Raw genomic sequence first — 17,685 nt, forward strand, 5'->3', positions numbered from 1 at the left:
CACTCCACTCCTTTGGCTGCGGATACAGCAGCCTCTGCGAACCGCGCTGAGGACGCTTCCGGGTTCATACCCCGCCCTTGCGCCCCATTGGCCGTCGCCCTGACCAATACGCGCTGAGAGACTCCCCGTCCTGCCGCAGGGGTGAGACTGTTTCTCAGGGCGCATGCGCCGCTTCTCCCGTCAGGCAGCAACTGAGAGCCGCTGCAGCCGCCACCAGGGGGCAGCAAAGAGACTCAGGGCAGGGCTGCGCGTGGTGACACCGCGCACCCCCCTGGACAGGACGCCTGCCTCATGGGGCTCAGAACAGCTTAGCTTCGGCCCACTCCCCTGCAGCAAGGTTAATGCAGCCAGAGACCAGCCAGGCAGGCTGCGAGAGGGTCCCTGAGCATCTCACCCAGCAAGAGGGAGGGGGGCAAGGGTTAGTAGGGAGGGGGTGCAGGGGTCATTCAGCCTGTGCCCAGCAGGGGATGAGAGTGGGGCTCGGAATGGGACCTCCAGCCCCGGAATCCCACCGTGGATTGGAGACAAAGCCCCACCGTGGCTGACTGTGGAAATGGCGGAGCCGGATCCTTTGGCCTCCATAATTTCACACACATGCTTGTCAATTTACCAGCACTCTTGTAGCAGTAGACCCCATGCACTAATGAATCAAACATAACCCACTCTGAGGAAGTAATATCTCAATTTTACAGAGGGAAACTGAGGCACCAAGACAGATGGTTTACCCAAAGGCACACAGGAATGAGGAATAGGAGCCGAGAGTCAAGACTTCCAGTCCTGTCTTGTCTTGCTTTAAAAGACAGAAGTAAAAAGCTCCCCCACCCCATAGTATGGGCTGGAAGGGAATATATCCTCCCTTGCCCCACAAGTAAGCTGCAGCCCCTGCAATAAAAACATTAAATTCAATAAATACCTTATTGGGGGGGGGAGGGGAATTATCAAAGCCCCATGAGACCACCTGAGGCTGCAACATCCTCTCCCCATCAGCCTCAGATAGCATCACTGGCAAACGGCTCTAACTACTTGCAAAAGGCTTTTATACAGGGTTTCTTTCCCATCATGCTCAGAGGCAGGACTGGGTCTGCCTCAAACACTCCTGATGGGCAGGAACCCAAGCGAATTGCAGCTGCCTGTGCCTGTCCCTGTTCTTTGTGTCAGAACCCAGAGGGCCTAGAAAACCTGGTCTAGGGGAAGGGCTGAGAGGGAAGATTTTCTCACCACAACCCCCACCATGAAGTTCCCCTGGAAACTGAAGAATGTTTTTTAGAGGGGGAGAATGGCTGCAAAGCAGGGAAAAAGAAGAATAGAAGCAGATGATGCTGAAATCAGCAAAAAAACAAAGCTAAGGAGGGAAATAAACTAAAATGTCATAACAAAAAGCTCCCTAGCTAAAGAAATAAGATTATGTGCTGTTAACCCCGTGAAACTAGCTGAAAAAAGCACAGAAGCGATAGGAGAAGCCAGGAGGTTGTGAGATGGGGGCTCTTTCGGCTGAATATAAAACCAAAGAGCAGGTTGGTAAACTAAAATACTTGGGAAAATTAAAGTAAATTGCCAGCTACCAGCATATTTGACTGAGACAAAGGGGGTAATATATGAAGTGCCATGAGGACTGACCAATGATGCAATTTAAAAAAAAGCAGAGGAGAAGATACAGGTATTACATCAGCAACTAATTAGTAACTTTATGGAGTAAATTAGTGGAGGAGGAGGCAAATCATCAACAGCACTGCTGATTACATTTAAAGGAAGCAATCTACCTGAGAAAGAAATACTAGGGTTTAGAACCAAGCCATATATTTTCACTTCCCTAAAGTGTTATAAATGCCAATGCTGTGGGCATGTAGCAAATGTTTGGCAAGCAAAAGTAAGGGATGGCCACTGCAGGAGCGAGCATTTCTATGACCCCTGCATAGAAAGAGCTGAGGCTAAGTGGAGTAACTGTGGTGGTAATCACAACCTACAAGATAGAGCAGCATTCTTCGTTGCAAGGCTCAGGAGCCAGTGGCGGCTCCCGACTAATTGTTTATATTCCAATTTATTTATTTTTAACATTAGAATATGTACCAAGCCTATCAAAGTCTGCCTTCTTTGCACATCACATTGACCACATGGTACGATGTGCGCCAATAAGTATCTCCGCTGTATAATAACCGCAATGTTACCATAGAAACCAACATAGAACTCGACGCGTGCAACCGTTTGTGTCATATATTCATTTTTGGCCCCAGCGAGTTACTGGAAAGAATGGATAGATTCTTAATTCCGTTGAAGAGAAAATCGGAACGTGAAACAGGAGAAAAAGCGGATAAGAACATAACAAAACGAACAAACAAAAGTTTTAGTTCCATGAGTCGCTCTGTAACATTACATCATTAAGGAGTAGCAAGCAATGTGTTCATTTAGTAGTTGATGTGGTTTTCACATTGCATGTTTTTTGCCAAAGTGGCCCCTGCTTAAAAAATAGTGAAGATCACTGAGATAGAGAGTGTATTGCAGCAAAACAAGCGAAGGAGATACAAAAGCCAAAAGTTATTAATAAAAGGGGTATTGCAGACATCACCTCACTCTATAAAAAATATGATAAACCCTGTGGAAGGAATAAGCGATGATGTGCTAGTAGTGAAAAAGAAAGATTTATTGCATTTCTAATAGAAGTGATAAACTGCACATCACAAATGGGTGGGGCTCTACCAAATTCACAGTCCATCTCGTTCAATTTCACAGCCAGAGGGTTTTTTAATTGGTCGATTTCACATGGTTACCTCTGAAATTTCATGGTGATCCTGCCCCAAGAGGGGATTATGGGGGGTTGCTCCTAGCTGCTAGTCCCAGCCAGTGCAAAGGACCCACGGCCTATTTGGGGGCCCCTGGAAAAATGGGCATCCTGAGCCAAGGCAGAACCCATTGGGGCAGAAGCCCCTACAGGAGCCACAGGGTGGGTGGAAGCCCCAAGCTGAGAGCCCTGGCGGCTGGAGCTGTGGTAGCAGAAGCCCCAAGCCCCAGCAACAGAAGCTCCCAGCACTAGGGAGATGGATTTCCTGGGAAGGGGAGGATTTCATGGTTCATGACTTGTTTTTCATGACCATGAAATCAGTAGGGCCCTACAAATGAGGGGAAAAAAAAAATCAGAAAAAAATTTCAATTACAGCAAGGGCATTGGAAAACTACTTGTGCGTTAGGCCTGGTCTACACTAGACTCTTTTGTTGACCACAGTCAGCTTTTTTTGACAAAACTGTGCTGGTATAAACACTGCAATCACCCCGCCGACAAAATTGCTGTTTTTTCGACAAAATAAAACCACCTTAACGAGAGGTGTAGGGTTTATATCAGCTTAGTTAGGGCGACGCAGTGTCAATGTAGACACTGTGTCCCTTACGTTGGCTGTAGGGCTGTCATTCCTGTCGATTTCATTGCTCCAGCCCCCAAGAGCTGAGCAGCTGGTCTGGGGAAGCCCAGGCACTTCTGCAGCCTTGTCAATTTCCCAGCTGAGCTGCTGGCTCCTGGCAGGGAGCGGGCATGGGGGAGCAAGAAGCCAGGGCAGCTGGACCCCCTCCCCAGGGCAAGAAGCCCAAGGCAGCTTCCCCTGGGAAAGGGGAGGAGGAAAGTGCTGGGTGGCTTTCCCGGTGTGCGGGCGGGGAAGGAGGGGCACTCACCAGAAGCTGGGCTCTCAGCTCCCCAAGCTGCCCCCCCTTAGGTCAGTGGATGTGCTCCTGGTGAGGACACGCACCACTGACCCAAGAAGGGCGCAGTGTGAACATCCGCCACCGCAGTAATTCCTACATGGCTGTAAGTTGACCTATGTTAGATCAACTTATTTTTCTAGTATAGACAAGGCCTTTGCAATTTGTCTGCCATATTCATGCAATTTTCAATGAGGTTAATGGTGAAATATGACTCATAGGCAGATCACAATCTTTTGTTGGCGTGTGCACAGTTCAATAGCACATGGTCAAGAACTAAAAGAAAATGTCCAGGAAATGGAACTAAACCAGCTGTCCTGTGTATCCAGGTGGTTGGTTAAATAGCTTGCTTTTAAAATCTCATGGTATATTAATATTGCCTTTAGACAAAACCAAAAACTAAGCAGAGGAGGAAGTATTTGTACTTTCATAAGGAAAAGATTACACTACATAGCCATACAGAGAGAAGAAGTAAGTCTCAACTGCTATGCTGTTTAGATTCCAATGCCAAAGAAAAATCTTTAAGGATTTATAATATTGATAACCCAGGTAGGAAATCAGAGCACTTAGAATTACAAGGAATAGTGAAGAATATGAAAAGACCATGGATTATATGTGGTGAATAGTCAGAATATATTATGGGGAAGTAAAACAGCTGATACCAATGGTGCATGCTTAGAAAAGTTCCTTGATGAAAACGTTCGAGTGGTGTCAAATGATGACACCACAACTACATTTAATGCAGCCGATGGCAGTTTTTCTTGCTTAGCCTCAGAATTATAATAGCAGATATTGCAAATGGATGCAACTGGGAAATGTGTAAGGACAGAGAAAAGGGAAGTGATCATTTCTCTACACTGTATTACTTTTCAAGGACAAGATGAGGTTGATGGTAATGGAAAATTACCCACCTGATATTTTAAGAAAGCTAAGTGGGAACTCTTTACAAGTAAGCGTATTGAATTTGTGAATGTTCATTGTGTGAGTGATGACAGAGAATTTCAGTGACAATGTCATAAAGGAATTAATAGCTGCAGCTACAGTAGCCATACCTAAGATATTGAAGTACCCCAAAACTAAAACGTCACTTCCATGGTGGAATGAGGGGTGCAAAATGGCAGTTAAAGAATGGAACAAAGCCCATTCAAAGGCAAAAAAGACAATCAATAGTAGACAATCACAAAGACAAAGACAATCAATACTCTAACGAAGTATTACAGAAGTAAGGCAATAGCAGGAAGACTTATTAAAAAGCAAAGAACTAAAAATAACAAAGACTGAGCGTTGGAGGATGTGCTGTTGGTAGATAATTAAAGATACCCAGACATGCGAAACATTCAGGCAAATTAGAAGAATGACTGGAATTCAGGCTAAGGCCAGGTAGATCCTCACTGTAAACTTCCACTGGTATAACTACGATATTCAGAGGTGTGAAAAACCCAACCTAACCCCCAGTGTAGACAGCGCTCTGTTGATGCGAGCGCTTCTCCCGTCGATATAACGAATGCCTCTTGCAGTAGCGTTTTCACTGAAGCTCTGCAGCGTTTGAAGCGTAGCCCTGCCCTGAGAGTAGCCACATCCCTGGTCTCATTGGGACTGACAAGACAGCTGCATTCTCATGATCAGAACTAGTAACGAAAAATGCAGGAAGAAATGGAAGGGTTGACACAGAAAAACCCGTGAGTAACCAGGACTTCAAAACCCTAGTACAGAAAAATGTAAAAGAAGAAAGGCCACATTTTTTGCCAAATGGAAAAAAAGGAAGAAGAATTTTTGAATTGTGCCCTGCAGTTCAGGGTAAGTTGTTCTTCAGGGCCTGGAGTAGGAAGAATGAAGTGACTTTGTGTAGCGTACTAACTGTGTGTTTGTGAAATTACAGTGAGCCTGTAGCCCAGGTTAATTCTCCCTCCCACAGCTCGAGCTGGAACCCAGGCATCCTGGCTCTCAGCCACCCCTGCTCTAACCCATAGACTCTATTCTCTTTCCAGACCTGGGTAGAACCCAGGAGTCCTGGCTGCTAGCCCTTCCTCCCCCCACTCTCCGTCTCAGCTGGGGAGGCTGTGGGGGGCACAGCTGTGCCCAGCAGGACAGAGAAGGAAGAAGCCGTTCCAGATGGTACTGAGCCATGTGACAAAGAGGGGTGTACGTCCAGGGCAGACAGGGCCAAACTCACATCCAGGGCAGGAGCATGCTAGCCAGCACTAGGGCCCCACCCTGCCCCCTCCTTGTGGCTCCGGGCCCAGCAGTGCTGTCTGGCAGGGGGATCTGCATATGGGGGTGCTCGCCTGAGAAAGGAAGGGACAGAAGGATGAGCGCAGCACTGCAAGCTTCCTCCACAACAGTGCCCCCAACCAGGGACTCTGGCGCTGTGAGCTTCCTTGAAACAGTGCCCATTAAACAACAAACCACCACACCATTTTAGCTGGCATTAGGAACTTTTTACCTATATTGGACCACAACAGATCCTGCAATAGAACCTAGGAGTCCTGGCTCCCAGCACCTCCTGCTCTAACCATGAGACCACAGCCCTCCAGAGATGGCCCCTCTGGGAAGGGAGATTCTCACCTCGCTGTGGGCAGGAGGTAGGGAGAGACCATAGGGCCCAGATGCCTTGTGGCCTTTGCTGCTCGCCTGTGCTGTACGGCTGGTCTTGGCCTGGCTCAGAGACAGTCGCACAGTCCAGATTAAGGTCCTCCTGGTCAAAAGCTCTTAGTGGCTCCTGGGAAATGCCGGGGGTGGGGGGATAGGGCACTGGAGGGCAGCTTGTTTATTTCTGAGGATACCAGGTGTCTTCTCCCCTCACCATCCCAGTATCTCCCCATCCCCTTTCCACTCTGGGTCTCACCCGTGGGCCCTTCCATCCCAGTGTCTCCTCTCTCTGTTGCCCCAGATTCAACCAGCCACCCCTGTATTCTCCACTCCCGGATCAGAACAATGGGCCCATCCAGCCCCACAGTCCCACGCCCAGAACGGACCAATGGTACCTCCCACTCCCATGCCCACAGTCACCGACTATTCTATACATCATTTATTGATACATGGGCGGTGGGGGACACACACCACACATTGTCCGTGGTGGTTACCCAGAGGGGACGTCAGGGGGCGCCGCTTGCCCATCTGCCTCATCCTCTGCTTTGCTTTCAGAGGGGAAGTGCCCGCAAATGGTCGCCAGGCCCAGCTGGTCGTGGCTCAGGATCTCCAGGCGGTCGTCATCCACACTGGAGGGGGAGGCAGGGGTCTTGGGGGGAGCAAAGAATCGGACGAGGCTGTGGACCTCGCGCAACTCATAGATGGTCTCCAGGGCCAGCAGCATGGCCAGGAGCCCCAAGAGAAGGTAACCTGGGGGGGGGGGGGAGAGATGAGGATCAGGGGGGTGACATGGGATTTCCCCCCTTTTCTCTGTAGCACAGCGCCCCCTACTGAGCTCCCCTGCCCCCCCAAGCACAGGGCCTCCAATGAGCCCCCCGCCGCTCCCTGCAGCGCAGCGCCCCCTCCTGAGCCCCCCCTCTCTGCAGCACAGCGCCCCCTCCTGAGCCCCTTCCCCACCGCTCCCTCCTGACCTCCGCCCCCCCCAAACGAAGCACAGCGCCCCCTACTGGGCCACGCCCCCTCCCCGCAGCACCGCGCCCCTACTAGCGCATGGCTCACAGGTGATGCTGATTTTGTAGAGGTGGCGCAGTGCGGGGGAGCTGCCGCGCCCTGGCACATAGTCCCCAAGCCCGATGGTGCTGAGCGAGATGAAGCAGAAGTAGACGGACTCCAGGAAGGTCCAGCCGCTCTCCAGGGCCCAGAAGCAGAGGGCTGGCAGCAGGATGAAGAACCCCAGCACGCCCAGCCCCAGGGCAGTTGCATGGCCCAGCGCTGCGTGGCCCGCCGGGATGCCCCAGCGGGCCTGGAGGTACCGCACCGGGCGGTGGCTCAGCAGCCCCAGGAGCTGCTGCAGGAGACAGGTGGCCAAGAGCAGCGTGGCTGGGAGCCCCAGCAAGGTGTAGAGGATGCAGAATAGCTTCCCCCCGTCCGACAGGGGCACCGTGTGGCCATAGCCTGGGGGGAGAGAGCCAGTGGGGAGGGGGGCAAGGGCGGTGCCCCTCACTCCCACCCTGCAGACCCCGGCTAGCCCAACTCCGCCCCCCCCTTCCTCCGCGGTGCCCTTCACTCCCAGCCCGCGGGCTGCGGCCCCCGCTACCCACTCGGCTCTGCCCCCCAGCCTCTGCCTAGCTCCGCCGGGCCCCTCACTCCCGCCCTGCAGCCCGCTGCCGTCCTAGCCCTGGGCTCCCCCTCGCGGCCCCCTGCTATGCCAGCCCTGGCTCCCTTCCCCCCCCCCCGGTCTGCCAGCGCCCCTCGACCCCAGCCCTGGGCTCCCGCTGCCCGCGCCCCGCAGCCCTACCCGTGGTGCTGAGCACGCTGGCGGCGAAGAAGAGCGCAGAGCTGAAGTCCCAGTTCTCGTCCTCGGAGACGTTGCCCAGCGCCGAGACCCCGTAGTTGTCGGCGTCCAGCACCTGCTCCAGCAGCCGCTCCAGGCTGGGCTCCGCCAGGCAGTCCCGGTGCTGGAGCACGAAGCCCGCCCTCGCCCCCTGCAGCGCCTCCCGCAGCCCGGCCTCCCGGGGCGCCTCGACCGCCCCGAAGATGGCCGTGCCCAGCAGCAGGAAGAGCAGATAGGAGCCCAGCAGCAGCCAGTAGCGCCAGGGCTGGGGCACCGCGGGCAGCTCCATGGTGCCAGCCCCCCGGGGTCTCCCAGCCAGGCCGGGGCACCGGGAAGTGGAGCAGCTGCCTGGGCCCGGGCAGGGTTGCTGCTTCCTGGCCTGGCCGAGACACACCTGCCTCAGGTGGAACCCGGCTGGGCCCCGGGCCAGGGAGGTGCAGCCGGCTGAGCTGGGGTGTTAACCCTTCCAGCGCCTGCCGGAACAAAGGGCCCTTCTAGCAGGCCTGCTTGCTCCCCTGCCCCGGATCAGATGGGCCTCAGGAGTCCATCCAGCTCCGAACCCGTCTCCAACAGGTGGCTCCTGGTGGCTTCTGAGGACACCCCCAGAATGGACCTTGCAGAAGAATCAACTCCCTCAACCGAGGCAGGGAGTGCCATGAACTAAGAGAGTCAGCACCGTGCGGGGCAGGTGCTAGGCTAGGAGCCGGGACCTACGGGCTCTCTCCCAGCGATGGGAGGAGACTGGAGTCTAGTGGTGAGAGTGGGGGTAGAGAGGCTGGGAGTCAGGACACCTGGGTTCTATCCCCAGCTCTGGGAGGGAAGTGGTATCTAGTGGTTAGAGCAGGGGGGTGGAAGCCAGGATGCCTGGGTTCTGCTCCTGGCTCTGCTGCTGACCTTGGGAAAGTCTCTTCCCCACTCAGTGCCTCAGTTTCTCCTCTCATCCTGTGTCTAACAGGACAAAGGCTGTTTCTCCCTGTGGGTCCGTGCAGCGATGGGTCCCCAATCTCTGCCAGGTGCTGCACAGACCCACAGTGAGAGGCAGCCCCTGCTCTGAACAGCTCCCAGCCAGATTAGATGAAGAAGACAGGATCATTCCCTGTTTCACAAGTGGGAGAAAGTGAGGGGCGTGGAGGAGGGATCAATCCATGATCCTACATGGAGCCTATGCAGAGATGGGATTTGAACCCAGCTGTCCTGCAGCAGCCCCCTCCCTCCCACCACCACAAAATCCTTCCCCCCCCCCCCCATTATGGGAAACTAAGGTTCTGCTGGGCAAAATAGCCAGCAAATCACCGCGACTCCAGTGCACCAAGGGTTAACCTCTAAGCAGTGGAAAGGGGATGGGGAGGGGTGGGGGCTTTTGTCTGCTCCCGAGTCCCAGCAGCTCCATGGGGTCACAGGCACTCACAGGAGGTCGGGGCAGGCATGTGTCTGGCTATTGAAAGTGGCTGGCATTGGAGAGGGGGTCAGTGGGGCATGAAGCTTTCATCCACCCCCAGGGACTGGAAGGGGTGTGTGTGTATAGAATTGAGACCAACAGTTACTCCCCGCCTCCTCCCCCCACACCCAAAGGGGGAAAGACACAAAAGGCAGCTGGGATCCTTTGGCAAAGCAGCTGGGTGGGCTGTTTGGGCAACGTTGCCTGCCCCACCCCACCCCTGGGCCCAATCCCTTCCCACCCGGGGCACAATCCCCTCTCCTGGCACAAAGGCCCTGGCATGCTTCACAACCACTTGGCACCAGGGAAGCAGCCATGCAATGGGGAAGACTGGTGCTCCAGGGGCAAAATGACTAGGGCAAAGGTTCTCAATCTATTTACCCTCGTGGGCCGCAAATGCAGCTCTTTGTGTGTTATGTGGGCTGCCAGAGCTGCTAAGTTTCTGAATTCAGCAGCCACCACACCGGGCTAGATGGGCCCGTTGGTCTGATCCAACCCAGGCCTGGTGCAAAGCACATGTGAAATGCTACCAGCTCAGTCGCACCTTTTCCATCTGCACAAGTGGCCTCTATGTGTGGCCAGAGGTCCCTGGTGTGGGGCACAAGCCCTGGGGGCAGGCAAGGGGCATGGCTGCTCTAGGAGACAGGATGAGATTGCTGTACCTAGTCCAGTAGTTCTCAACCTGTGGCCCATTGGCCGCGTGCAGCCAAATCAGCACACAGTTATGGTCCATATGACAGCCTTAGGGCCATATATGCAGTATATATATGTATTGTGTGGATGCGGCAACTTAGCCCCAGGTAAAGATTCTGGAAACTGAGGCACACTCAGTGTAGCTGAAGCTTAGACCCGCACCTTCCCAACCCAAATTGGGTAAACTGAGACACAGCTCAGTGTCACTGCAGTTTAGACTCCACCAAAATTGGAGAAACTGAGGCACGGTTCAGTGTTGCTATATCTAAGATCCCAACCAAACCCTAGGGTCTGAAGGAACCTTTTCCTGGGAATAAATTATCCCATAGTGAGGAGGTTTTACGCCAGCCACACTACTGGACTAGATGGGCCCATATGTTATTTTTTACCTCATCTAATTCTGGATATGAGAATTGATTTTTTTTTTTTTTTTTTGTAATAATGGCTGAATGGAAATCTGGTGGCAATGCATCCCACAGGCAAATAGTGTGTGTGTAGGAGGTGTGTGTGTGTGGGGGGGAAGCCTACCTTTCTCCATGAAAGGATTCCTCCCAGGATAGTGCAGAAACAAGAGGTCAGGATTAATAGAATCGTCGAGAACCAGTAATGAATTTAGAATGAGGAAACGATCCCTCGCTGAGATGCTGTCCTGGGGGATCCAGAGATGAAGTAACAAGCAACTGAAAAAATACTGTAATGAAATCAATAAAATAACAACCACACAACATCCTGAATGAATAGAATTAAACAATTCATCAAGATGCTATTAAAATAATTAAATTATTAACCCATTGCAAATCATACATGATAAAATATGAAAATAAATATACTTAAACGAATAAATATAACAGTAAAATAATACATGAAAGTATTACTTACAGGATAAAATAATAAGCAATTATAGTCTCGATGATTAGTTATAAAATTAATAAAATAAAATGATACAATTTTGTGATCAAGTTAAGCATAAAATAAAGCCACGTGATTAATTATAATTAATAATTTCATTATATTAATAACAAAATTATATTAAAATATAATAAACTCAAATAAACATAATAATAAAATAGAACTTTAAAAACAGAATACAATAGCATTAAATGATAAACCAATACTAAAATAATTTTATTAATTAATAATTATAAAATGTATAACATAAAATGATGATATAATTATTACTATATTGTTAATACAGTAATTATACCTATTAAATATGTCAATAAATATAATTAATGAAAGAAGAAAATACTAATAAAATATAACTACTTATAAAAACAACATAATAATAAACCAAATAATATTAAATGATAAAACTTAATAAAATATAATGCACAATAAAATAACAAATAATTAATGCAGTGATAGAGATAGATAATTAATAAAATTTAATATGTACAAGAATAAAATCAATAAGATACATTTTAAAATCAAATAATGAAATAAATAAGAAACATATTATAACTGGGAAAGCAACAGAAACTACGTGAAAAATGAAAGTAATCAAATAAAAAGGGAATGCATACAAAGAAGAAACAAAATACAGGAGGGCACAGTAATAAAATGGAGAGCTAATAAATAAAACAAAAATAAAAGTCAGTAAAGACAAGTGTAATATCAATAAACAAGAAACAATTCACAAGTAGAACAGTGAGCTCATCCCTGTGCATTTAAACATAAAGTAGTAATGTAAAACATAATGAGGAAAACCAATAATACGAATGACTGTGTGGTTGACTGAACAACTCCACATAGATACTAGACTGCAGGGGACAATCCTACACCCTGCATGGGGGATAGACTGTAGGGGGATGATTCTGCATCCACAGAGTGTGAGGGGGAATCAAACCTTAAGGGGTGATCGATCCTGCGCTGGATGATGAAAGGGGGGGAGTCTGAGTTTGATACAACCCAGATATATACCAGTCCCCCACAACCCTGCCTGTCTGGCTCATTCCCTGTAGAAACAACCAGAGTTTCCTCCTTCCCCTAGATTCCTGCCCTCCCCATGTGCATCTCAGGAGTGCAGTGAAGGGTTAATCACCCCACCATGCCCCACAGCCCAGCCTGTGTGTCAACTCTCTGTCTGGGGGTGGGGGGATGACTCATTGGACACCCCCCCGGCACATACTGTGCCTGTAATAGGGGTCCTTTTGTGTCTGGCGCATGCAAGGGGCACATGTGGAAAAAGTTGCCATCTGCCACTGCACCCCCCCACTCCCTGGGGACCCCCTAACCCTGCTGCCAGCCCCATTGCCATTGGCTTCCCCAGCCTGACCATCTGGAGCTATGGGGCTGCACAAAAGGGGTGGGGGGCTTTATATACAGAGCTGGGGCATGTGGGGCAGAGGAGACACAGGCTGAAGGGAGTGGGGACGGGGCTGAGGTCCAGACAGGCTGAGTGAGACCCCAGAACCAGCGCTGAGGTGCGAATGGGCCAAGGAAGCCCCCAGAAATGGCACCAAGGGTTGGACAGGCCTAAGGAGTCCCAGAACTGGAACTGAAGCGTGGACAGGCTGAGCCTGAAGGTGCCTCCAGAACCGGCACCAACGCTGGACAGGCCAAAAGCACTGAACTGGCATCGAGGTGCAGACGGGCCGAGAGAGCCCCCAGAACCGGCATCGAGGTGAGACGGGCTGAGGGAGCCCCCAGAACCAGCATCGAGGTGTGGACAGGCCAAGGGAGCCCCCAGAACCAGCATCGAGGTGTGGACAGGCCGAGGGAGCCCCCAGACCTGGCACCAAGATCCAGACGGGTCAAGAGAGCCCCCAGTGCCCATAATGCCCCGCGGTTTCCTGGTGAAGAGAACCCACAAGGCAGGCCGAGTCTCCTACCGGACCCGAGCCTCCTCACCTGAGCCCCCTGGTGCCAACCCCTGGCCCCCAGGCTGCCCCACGCCACTGCCCTCCACCCTGTGGAGCCCCCCTGGCACCAGTGGGACTCCAGCGTCCTGCCCTCTGCCCAAGAAGCCCCTGCTGCCGGCAGCCTCCCCCTCCGCCTCGGGGCAGGGGGCTATTGTGTGCCAGCTGTGCCGCCAGGCCTACGGAGACCCGCCCTCGCTGGCACGGCATGGCTGCTCGGGCCTGGCCCGCGTGGTGTACCGCTGCCCTCAGTGCCCCAAGGCCTTCAGCTGCCTAGCCAACCTGGCCTCCCACCGGCGCTGGCACAAACCCTGTGAGCAAGGGGAAGCCAAGGAGAACCAGAGTCCCGAGCCGGGCGCTGGGTCTGATTCCCACCGGGCTGACTTCGGCTGCACCCACTGTGCCAGGCAGTTCCGGCGCCGCAGCGACCTGCACAGACACCTGCTGCTGCACCAGGCAGGGCCGGGTCTGAGCCAGAGTCAGCATCTCCATGGCAACCACCCCACAACTGCAACCCCCCTCTGCTTGCCAAAGGAGAGGGTTCTGGGCCTAGATGCTGGCTCCCAGCCTTGCCCCCTGAGGGTGCTTGTCTCCCCCAGCCTTTCCTGGGGCAAGGAGGGTCTGATTAGCCCTCACTAGTGCAGCTCTGGGCTCCCCCCGGCAGCTCTGCTGGTGCCCCTTAGTCCTGACCCACAGCCCCCTCCTATCCCAACCCTGGGCTCCTCTCTAGCTCTGCCGGAGCTCCCCCACCCCAGCTCTGCCGGTGCCCCTCAGTCCTGACCCACTGCCCCCTCCTGTCCCAGCCCTGGGCTTCCCCTCCTTCCCTCAGCTTTCCCAGTGCCCCTTAGTCCTGACCCACAGACTCCTATCCCAACCCTGGGCTCCCTCCCCAGCTCTGCCAGTGCCAAGCTCTGCCAGTATCCCTCAATCCTATTGTGTGACAGAGATTTTATCATGAAGGACTGAGCACAACAAAGAACTGTTTTTAAAGATGAAAGCTTTGCTTAGGGTAGGCCAAGCCTGGACCCACCCTCCCCGAATCCTGAGCACTCGTGTCAGCTGTGCATTGGACAGACTCACGGACTAGGCAGATCTGGACCAGACAGACTCCCTGCAGCTTTGCTCTTCTGAAAAACAGATGTTTGCCTTGAAGATCCAGCAATGCGGGAAGAGTTTTTTATTTGCAACAACCCCCCTGTGCTGCTCGAACCCCTGGCCACCCACAAGCAGAGAGAGGCTGCACGCCAGCACCACCCAGCCCCAAGGCGTGCTGCCACGCTCAGAGTGGCGCAGGAGCGGCGCTACACTGCAGTGGTATGACCGGGCATTGCTTAGGAAGGCAGCTCTGTCCCGTTGGGCCATGTGGGGGAGGAATATGTGAAAGTGTTAGGTTATTGTGTGGGCAAGGCAGTGGGTGTGTCCGCATGGGAGGTGTTTCTCTGCGCTCTGTATCTGGGTTGGGGGGGTTGCCTCTGCTGCATGCGGGGTGTGTTTCATGTTAATTTGGGGGGGTTGTCTAGTGTGTCTGTGGGTTTGCAGACAGTGTGGGTTTGTGGGTATCCGTGGCCACATTTCACAGTGCTATTGTAGTTCTGATCTGAGAGGTCCCAATGATGGCATGTTTCTGTATGCAACCAGCCAGACCCTGCACCCCCACCCCCAGACTCCACAGGTGGCCTGGCACTAACCCCCACCCCCATCCTGTGCTGGCTGCTCCCAACATTCTGTTACATCATAAATGCAACAAAGATACACAAATACTGCTCCCCAATTCCTGAGTGTCTTCCCTTCCCAGCCCAGTGCGGGCAACACATGACGGGGAACATGTCTTAAAGGAGTCTCCACAGACCCTGACCAAGATTGAGGCCCCATCGTGTCAGGCTCTTCCCCGACCCTGACTGAGATCAAGGGCCCCCCATTATGAGGAGCACTGCACAGACCTCTTGACTGTGATCCGGTCCCCCTGTTGGGGGTCCAGTGCTGCACAGAAACTAACCACGATCAGGGTCTTCTTCAGGGTGGGTGCTGCACCAACCAAGATTGGGGGACCCCGTCTCATGCTAGATACTGCATAGACCCCGACCAACATCAGGCCCCCATCATGCTGGAGACTGCACAGACACGCAATGAGAGACAGTCCCTGCCCCAGAGAGCTCACAGACAAAACAGACAAACAGAGCTGGCAACAGAAGCCAGAAGTCGGGCTGCCGGCCCAGCACCTCACCCCCTGTACAGCGCTGCCTCTTGGCTCTATGCGTTCCATCAAACACCTGGCCATCCACTCTCCCAAGTCAAGGCTCTTCAGAGGCAGGCTCCTGCGCTTTGGAAAATTCATGCTCCACCATAGTAGGAGGAGGAGGGTTTGGATGAAGCATTTCTAGAACAAACACCAGCAATATCCAAGACATAAGATCTGGTAGTAATGGTTAACTACCCAGACAGCTGTTGAAAAAGTAATGTGGCAAAACACAAAATGGCCAATACGTTCTTGGAACATGTTGGGGAAGTCTTGTTTCAAAAGGTGAAGGAAGTAACTCACCCCTGGGGATGTGATTGTGACCAACAGGAACAGATCATTTGCAAATCTGAAAGCGGAAGGCAATTTGGGTGAAAGTGATCCCAAAAAACCGATACAATTTCATAACTCTAAGGAAAGGAAGGAGTGAGAGGAACGGAATCAGGACAATGGACTTAAAAAAAGCCAACTTCAACAAACTCAGACTGAGTAGAAAATGTAAGGGAAAAAAGAGCTCAGGAGAGTTGGCAGTTTCTCCAAGAGACCATGTTAAAGGCACAACAGCAAACTAGCCTGATGTGAAGGAAAGATAGGATGAAGAGTGAGAGGCCAACATGGCTCCATCAGGAGCTCTTTAACGACCTGCAAATCAAAAGGGAATCTGACAAAAAGTGGAAACGTGGCTGAATTGCTAAGACTTAATAGAAAAGAGCAGCACCAGCAGGTAGGGACAACATGAGAAAGGCTAAGGCTCAAAATGAATTTCTCCTAGCAAGGCACATAAGCTCTGTGGAAATCTGGAGTTCATAGAAATGGGGAAATTAGCCCAAGACAGAGTGTCTCCTGCAGTGGGGAGGCAGAAGCAGGGCGGTTGAAAAAATCATGGTATTGGGCTAATTTGGCTGCTCGTGGGAGAGTGAGGGCAGGGACTGAGGCTCAGGTTGCTCTGTCCTCAGGTCTGGCCCAGGCTGTCGCTGTTCAGTCTGGCCAGCTGATGGGCAGTGGGGGGCAGTACTGCCAATGTGCTGCAATGAGGAGCCCTGGCTGGCCTGGCCTATAGTACCACACCCCCCAGATGGGGACAGACACTGCCACACTTGCTGGCAAGGAGTAGAGACTGGGATCTACCACTCAGCGCAAGAGCAGGGGTGTGAGGGGTCCTCCCCCGGCAGGGGGCTCAGGGTGTGAGGGGGGATCTGGGTGGGGGGAATGGGATAGCTCCCCCCCCCACTTCACACAACTGCTCATGCTCCAAGCAGCAGAATCCGGTTTTACCTCAATTCCCCCACCAGGACAAGGCCCCTCACACATCCCTGATTCTCCCAGCAGGGCAGGGCCCTCTCACCCCCAATCCCTCTGCCAGGGCAGGACCTCTCCCCTGCTCTCCTCCCTCCCCCACTGCTCCCTAGAGTGGGACTGTCTCGCCACCTCCCCATCCCTCACGAGCACCTGAGGCCTCAGTGGGGAGGTGGAAGCGAGACTGTCTGGCCGTGCAGGGGCAGGGGGACTTGGCAGCTGTGCCTAGTGCATGAAATTCAAACTCTTACCCTTGACTCTGTTGTGATTTTAATAGGAAAAAGAAAATCCCCAAATCAATGCAATTTTTGCAGGGCCTTAGCCATAAAGGCAATGAGAAGAGGTTCTGTAAACACACTGGGAGCAAGAGAAAGATGGGGAGTGTAGGTCCACGGCTTAGTGGGACAGGACGGAGAGCTAATAACAGCTGACATCAAGAAGGCTGAGATCTTTACTCCCTATTTTGTTTTGCTTCAGTCATCACTAAAAAGGTTAATGGTCACCAGATACTCAGTACAATTAATATTAACAAAACAGGGGAAGGAACACAAGCCAAAATAGGGAAAGACCAGGTTAAAGGATATTTAGATAAGTTAGATGTATTCAAGTTGGCAGGACCTAGCTGAAGCAATCTTGGAACAGTGATGTACTGTGGGTCTCCAGAGCCCAGGGGCTAATATTTTTATTTGCGCCCCCTACCCGCAGCAGTGCCCCACTGGGGGGGTCTCTGGGTCCATTTCCCACTCTCCCCCACTCCCCCCCCCCATCAGCAGCAGCTGCAGCAGCGCCCTGTGTGAGGGGGGGGATTGTCTGTGGGCCCATTTCCCACTGTCCCCCACTCCTCCCACTGAGGGAGTACTGGGGGTGGCTGGGAGCCCCCCCGGGGGGAGGGGATTAATGGGCTCTGTTCCCCGCGGCTCCATTGCGCCCAGCGAAGGGGCCAGGAGGACGCTTGCTCCCACAGCGGGAGCCCTTGGCTGCCACTATAGTACCAATAACCAGGACCTATCAGACGTTGGGACCTAGGTCTGGAGCGGTCTCAAATTCTGATAGGTCC

General features: G+C 52.4%; 1 protein-coding gene across 1 annotated transcript; it reads right to left on the bottom strand.

Moving 5' to 3' along the window:
• Positions 1 to 6,183: 6,183 nt before the first annotated feature.
• KCNK7 (potassium two pore domain channel subfamily K member 7) lies at positions 6,184 to 8,735 on the bottom strand. The gene is made up of 3 exons (XM_067544429.1): positions 8,072 to 8,735; positions 7,333 to 7,728; positions 6,184 to 7,023 (listed from the first exon to the last, which is right to left on the bottom strand). Exons 1-3 carry the CDS (start codon positions 8,394 to 8,396, stop codon positions 6,764 to 6,766), a joined length of 981 nt encoding a protein of 326 aa, XP_067400530.1. The 5' UTR covers positions 8,397 to 8,735; the 3' UTR covers positions 6,184 to 6,763.
• Positions 8,736 to 17,685: the final 8,950 nt, after the last annotated feature.

The sequence above is a fragment of the Emydura macquarii genome, unplaced genomic scaffold (assembly GCF_026122565.2).
Source record: "Emydura macquarii macquarii isolate MOO-44397 ecotype Brisbane River unplaced genomic scaffold, CSIRO-AGI_Emac_v2 contig_968, whole genome shotgun sequence".
Lineage (NCBI taxonomy): Eukaryota > Metazoa > Chordata > Testudines > Chelidae > Emydura > Emydura macquarii.

Excerpts from the sequence above, each read along its gene's own strand:
- KCNK7 (XM_067544429.1), bottom strand. The coding sequence starts at position 8,396 with ATGGAGCTGCCCGCGGTGCCCCAGCCCTGGCGCTACTGGCTGCTGCTG. Across the intron at positions 7,729-8,071 it reads CAGCGTGCTCAGCACCACGG|GCTATGGCCACACGGTGCCC; the intron begins GTAGGGCTGCGG and ends CTCTCCCCCCAG. Across the intron at positions 7,024-7,332 it reads CTACAAAATCAGCATCACCT|GTTACCTTCTCTTGGGGCTC; the intron begins GTGAGCCATGCG and ends CCCCCCCCCCAG.